Here is a 6,099-nt window from a genome sequence, read left to right as displayed (position 1 = left end):
CTCTTCTTGCTGAAGTCGATCACTATCTCCTTAACTTCTGTAAGTGACATGACTCTGAGTTGTATGTAAAATCTGAGGTGTACAAGGTGAACAGAACAGGAGACCAAAAGAAGAAAAGACAGCGGGAAAAAAAACGGAAAAAATACCAACATTTAGCAGGAGCAACTGTAGCGGGGCGCCGCGCTGAATTTTAACAATTCATAAAATAAAAGACCAGCTGGCTCTCTGGACTAGAGGACCTGATAGACATGGCCACCCGAGTGGATAACCGGCTAAAGGATCGGGCGGAAGAGTGATGCCGGACTTTCCGCTGACCTTTCGGCAACACGGGGCTCTTTTCTAAGCCTTTCGACTCCCATGCAACGACACAAGTGCCATCCTGGCCTTCTAGGAGGACGGCTTTGCCGGTAGGTGGGGAGGAATCCATGCAGCTTCAGCGAGCCAAGCTTGGTCTTGATGAGAGACAACGCTGACGCACGGAGGGGGCCTGTTTCTACTGTGGGCAGCAGGGCCATCTTGTGAAGACTTGTCCGGAAAAAGACAGGGCTCACCAGAAATGAGGAGGGCACTGGTGAGCCAAGTGGCAAGTCAGGACTATCCTCCTCGGCAGCTGAACAGAGTGATTCTTGGGTCAGGTAAGGAGCTCCGGGAGCAGGATGCTTTCATTGACTCGGGAGCAGACGAGAGTCTGATGGATTGGGCGTTGGCTAAAGAGCTTGGCGTCAAGACCATTCCCCTGGCTCAACCAGTTAATGCCAGTGCTCTGGATGGACGACTTATCTGTCGAGTGACTTGTTACCTGGTGCACCTATCCCTAAGGGGCGGTTGTACTCCATTTCTGGGCCAGAGAGAAAGGCCATGGAGGACTACATTGCCCCATCCCTACAGGCAGGAATTATTTGGCCTTCCTCGTCACCTGCTGGAGCGGGGTTCTTTTTTGTGTCGAAAAAGGACGGCACCCTCAGGCCATATATTGATTACAGCCCCTTAAATGACATTACAGTCAAGAACCAGTATCCCCTTCCCTTGATTTTCTCAGCATTTGAACTATTAAAACAAGCCAAGGTGTTTACAAAATTGGACCCCCATAATGCCTATCACTTGATAAGGATAAGGGAGGGGGATGAGTGGAAAACTGGTTTTAACACACCCATCAGACATTATGAATACCTGGTGATGCCGTTCGCCTCACAAACGCTCCGGCGGTCTTCCAGGTCTTCGTTAATGAGTTGTTAAGGGAGTTCTTGAATGAGTTTGTGTTCGTCTACCTTGATGACATTTTTTTCCCCAGATTTGGCTTCACACCAGGTTCATGTCAGATAGGTGTTGAATCAGCTGTTACAACACAAACTTTATGTAAAAGCTGAGAATTGTGAGTTCCATGCTGCCACCGTCTCTTTCTTGGGGTATATTATTCCAGCCAACCAGATTGGTATGGACCCCGAGAAGGTGAGCGCAGTTGCCAATTGGCCTACTCCTGTTAACCGTAAAAAGGTGCAACAATTTATCGGGTTAGCAAATTTTTATCGCAAGTTCATTAGGAATTTTAGTTCTGTTGCTACTCCTCTTCATGCTCTCACCTCATCCAAGCTCCTATTCCAGTGGAACCCACAAGCAGAGGAGGCCTTCAAAAGACTCAAGCATGCTTTCATCACCGCTCCTGTCCTCACAGTTCCCGACCCACAGCGGCAGTTTGTGGTGGAGGTGCTAATCAATTAAGCTCATTGTTACACTGAAGATACTGCAACCTGACTCACGTGATGCCAACATGCTGTAGCGAAATTCTGCCGAGTGCCTGAAATCAGACCCTCACTTAAATTGGTCATGGTACTGAGTAATTGAATGAAATATATCAGAGTCTGTGTAAACTGATCTTTTAATAAAGACTTTTAGATCCAGATCATGTGTCTTTATAACGTGTATGTTACAATATATTCTCTAAGAATTACTGTTTCATTTAACAACGCAACAGTGTAGATACAGTTGGGGTTCAGCGGTCTGTGAGTACCAGCACTGCTTCACATTTTGTGAACTGAAGTAAAAAAAAGTTAAAGTAATCTCTAGCCGTATTTTGTTCATGCTTATTTCCACATTAGAAGAATAGTGTAGGAAATTCTACCCGGTTTTACACATGACTGAAGTCTGTGACCCACACACATTAGAGGAAACTTTTACTTTTTTTGGCATTTTATTGGCATAAAATTGTGGTTTTTCATGGTTCCAAGATGTTGTATTTCAATGACTGTTTTCTTGGTTAACATTTCTGGCTTTGAATGAAATGTCTTGACAAATATTGGATGGGTAGTGTTCCAAATTTGGTCTAAATGTTCATATACATACTCTTAGAATCTTCAGGAGTAGCTTCAAAGGAGAGAGGCCTGCCCTCATTCAACATTTGTCATTTCATGGCATGTTTTATGTCACTTTGCAAAATGGGTAAACAAGTCTTAGGTCTTGAGATGAGGAATGAGATCCAAATGCAGACTGAAGAGTTGGGATTAAAAAAGAAATGTAGGGTAGCCGGGGAGAGAGCAGGTAAGGCAGACAGTCAACCGGAGACAGGTGAAACCGGAGAAGATGAGACAAAATTAGCCAAAGGCAAGAAAGCAAAACTCTAAAATACACAATTTACATGAGAGCAGCACAGAGTGCGCACTACCACAGAGGTTGAAACTGTCACAGTCTGTTCTGCTGCTCTTCTGCTTGCTGAGAGATTTCCTATTCACCTCCGTCTCTCTCACCACCTTGCCACACCCCGTCATCTACCATGATCATTTCCACCTGTTGCTCTCAGCTATGTCTCATCACCACTCATCACCCAGCCAGTATTTAAGCAGCTCTGGTCCACTCACTCATTGCCAGAATGTCTTCGCGTTATGCCTAACTCTCCAGCACTCATTTTTTGACTGACCTCCTGGTTTTGACTCGGCTCGCCCCTGACTATCTCTCCTCGCCTCTGCCCCGGTAGAGATGGGCTGATGAAGCCTTGTGAAGCTTTTGAGGCCTTTGCCTGATTGATTTGGAATAAGAGTCGAAGCCTCAAAGCCTTATGAAATAGACCATACCGGTGACATCTGGTGGTCAGCTGGAGTCATAGCAGCTATAATCTTCCAAGTGATTCGCCTAAATTGATTTATATTCCAACATAACACCAATACATTCAGTCTTACACTTGTGTCTGTCTACTGATCATCATGTACACATGGAAGTGTTGCAACATTTTGACACTGTACCAGTAGCATGGTTCAATGTGATGTCCTGTTACTCATTAGATTTTTATAAACATGATTTGGATATGACACAAGTGTGCTGTGAAGCAAGATGACAAGTATTTCAACATCAGTGTTTGGGAGATGGGACTGAGGGTCTAGGAGAAGTGCTTATGCAACTCGGTGGAAAATACTTGGGTCAAGCCTGTATCTTCTACACAGGATTTAAAAATAATGCATGATTGGAAACTTCAAATGCATCATTGTGGGAGTACTTTTGTTGTGCTTGTGCCACACTTTTTTTTTTTTTTTACAAGTTTTTATTCAAGAACAATATTTGCTCAATTGTGCTTGGCTTCAAGCGGCTTCTTCTCTGGCTGACAATTTCACCAGCCTTTGAGAAAATCCTCTCACAGGGGACTGAAGATGCTGGTGTTGAGAGGTACTGCAGAGCCACTGGATACAGATTCGGGTATGTGGTTTTGTGGAGAAACCAATATTGTAATGGCTTCTCTGTCCTGGGAAGCAGTTTGTCCTTCAAATATCTAGAAAAGTAAAATATGAGAGAATCATTTTTGCATTAGCTGCAGATCAGCTGATATGGCGCACATTGAGGAGATTGGCACATGCTATCATATTTGCAGCTGAGTCTGTGACCAGACTCTTCACTTTGGCTCTGATTCCCCACTCTGCCATCAGGGTTTCTTTGGCCTCTGCTAGCTTTGCTGCAGTATGGGAGCAAGGGAACCTTTTTATGCCCAACAGACCAGTTGACATCTCTTTGGTAATAAAGTGGCAGGTTACAGCAAAGTAGGCATCCATATTTATTGAAGTCCACATGTCTGCTGTTAAGCTGACTGTGGATGTCTTTGCTATTTCTGCTACCGTGTTGTCTTTGGCAACCCTGTATTTATTCTCCAACATTTGTTTCAGAGCTTTTCTTGCTGGGATTACATAAGTGGGATCCAGGAGCTGGACAAAGGCCCTAAACCCTTCATTTTCCACCAGAGATAGTGGCTGTGCATCCATAATTACAAGGTTTAGTAAGGCCTCATCCAGCTTTTGCTTCCTCGACACTGATGACAGAAAAAGTGATAACATATTAAATTTTAGTGTGCTTTAATACAGTACATTTTCCTTTTTTTAATATGTTAAAAGGGGGGAAATACCTTAGGTGAAGTCTAAATTAAGTAATAACTAAAGAAGGGAGGAGTTCAGTCACTGCTACTAAAAAAATCTGACCTATGGGGAGGATGGATGGGAGGAAGAGGAGGATGAAGGAAAAAGACGGATCATTTATATAACAGAGGGCTTCAGGCAAAAAGCTGACAAAGTTGAGCAACCTCTCGTATCCTCCGCTGTCTCATGATGAAAACCCCCGAGGAAGCTGAACTTTGCTTTCCACAACTCCTGAACTCCTCCTGCAGGAAGACCCAGCGTCCTGAGTTTGTATCCATGCTCACTTACATTATACTGTCCTCCATCTCGCTGATCACTGTGACTCTCAACTTGCTGGTCATCATCTCCATCTCTCACTACAAGTAAGTAATGTTTTTGTTTGACATTTTTACCCAGGAATAATAATTCTTTCTATAAATAGTGATAAGTATGTTGCTCTCTTCTCTCTCCAGGCAGCTCCACACCCCCACCAACCTCCTCCTTCTCTCTCTGGCTGTCTCAGATTTCTTCGTGGGTGTCCTCATGTTGTTTCAAATGGTCCTTTTAGATGGCTGTTGGGTCCTTGGCAACCTCATGTGTGCTGTGTATTATGTTTTGGACTATGCTCTTACCTCTGCCTCTATAGGAACCATGGTGCTCATATCTGTTGACCGCTATGTGGCTATTTGTGATCCTCTACGTTACACCACCAAAGTCACTCAAAAAAGAGTTCAACTCTGTGTTTGTCTGTGTTGGATGTGTTCTTTAATCTTTCACAGTATACGGTTTAAAGATAATCTGGAACAACCAGGCAGGTATAACTCCTGTTTCGGAGAGTGTGTGGTCATCATTGATTATATTGCAGGACTTACAGATCTATTTTTATCCTTTATTGGTCCTGTCACTGTAGTTGTAATTCTGTATATAAGAGTATTTGTTGTGGTTGTATCTCAGGCTCATGCCATGAGGTCTCACACTGTAGCGATCTCTGTCCAGTGTTCAGTGAAAATGACTGCAAAGAAATCTGAGATGAAAGCAGCTGGGATTCTTGGTGTTGTTGTAGTTGTGTTTCTCATATGTGTCTGCCCATATTTCTGTGTGGCACTTACAGGACAGGACACCAAGCTCAATGCTTCATCTTCTGCCTTTGTAATATGTCTGTTTTATTTCAATTCCTGTCTAAACCCTGTGATCTATGCCGTTTTCTATCCTTGGTTCAGAAAATCTATTAAACTAATTGTTACACTCCAGATACTGAAGCATGGTTCCTGTGAGACCTGCATATCATAGAGAGTGAGGAGTCATAGACATATTGACTCATTTCAGTCAGTCAAATAAATGTAGTGATCGTTGGACAAATAAAGAAATGCTGTACAGATATACTGTAAATAAATGTGACATTTTCCGGGCAAAGAAATTGTTTCTTTTCATTATTATTTAAAAATATAAACATATGGGAAAACTGAAAACAGGATAGATTTCATGTTTTGTGACAGAAATTTCTAGTAATATTGAATCAGTCTCCATGGGTCTCTGCTATTCTTTGTCAGTTTTCCATAATTTCTGGTCTTGTTAGCAGTGAAACATACTTTAATATTGTGTGATTTTAGCACTGTGTATAGAAACAAACGTCACACTTATGAATACTACTGAATAATTTCACTATAGATAATTAATCTCCTAATATATGTGTATATATGAAGACATAAACATTAAGTGGAATGCACTCACA

The 6,099-nt window shown here is 42.6% G+C and overlaps 1 protein-coding gene across 1 annotated transcript; it reads left to right on the top strand.

Annotated features, from left to right (window-relative positions):
• The first annotated feature begins 4,574 nt into the window (after positions 1 to 4,574).
• Positions 4,575 to 5,657, top strand: LOC139208575 (trace amine-associated receptor 4-like). Its single transcript, XM_070838293.1, has 2 exons — positions 4,575 to 4,750; positions 4,841 to 5,657. The coding sequence occupies exons 1-2, from the start codon at positions 4,575 to 4,577 to the stop codon at positions 5,655 to 5,657; spliced, it is 993 nt and encodes a 330-aa protein (XP_070694394.1).
• The last annotated feature ends 442 nt before the right edge of the window (positions 5,658 to 6,099 follow it).

The sequence above is a fragment of the Pempheris klunzingeri genome, chromosome 10 (genome assembly GCF_042242105.1).
Source record: "Pempheris klunzingeri isolate RE-2024b chromosome 10, fPemKlu1.hap1, whole genome shotgun sequence".
NCBI lineage: Eukaryota > Metazoa > Chordata > Actinopteri > Acropomatiformes > Pempheridae > Pempheris > Pempheris klunzingeri.
The sequence above is the reverse complement of the archived record's forward strand: the minus strand, read 5'-3'. Positions and strand labels throughout refer to the sequence as shown.

Excerpts from the sequence above, each read along its gene's own strand:
- LOC139208575 (XM_070838293.1), top strand. The coding sequence starts at position 4,575 with ATGATGAAAACCCCCGAGGAAGCTGAACTTTGCTTTCCACAACTCCTG. Across the intron at positions 4,751-4,840 it reads ATCTCCATCTCTCACTACAA|GCAGCTCCACACCCCCACCA; the intron begins GTAAGTAATGTT and ends TTCTCTCTCCAG.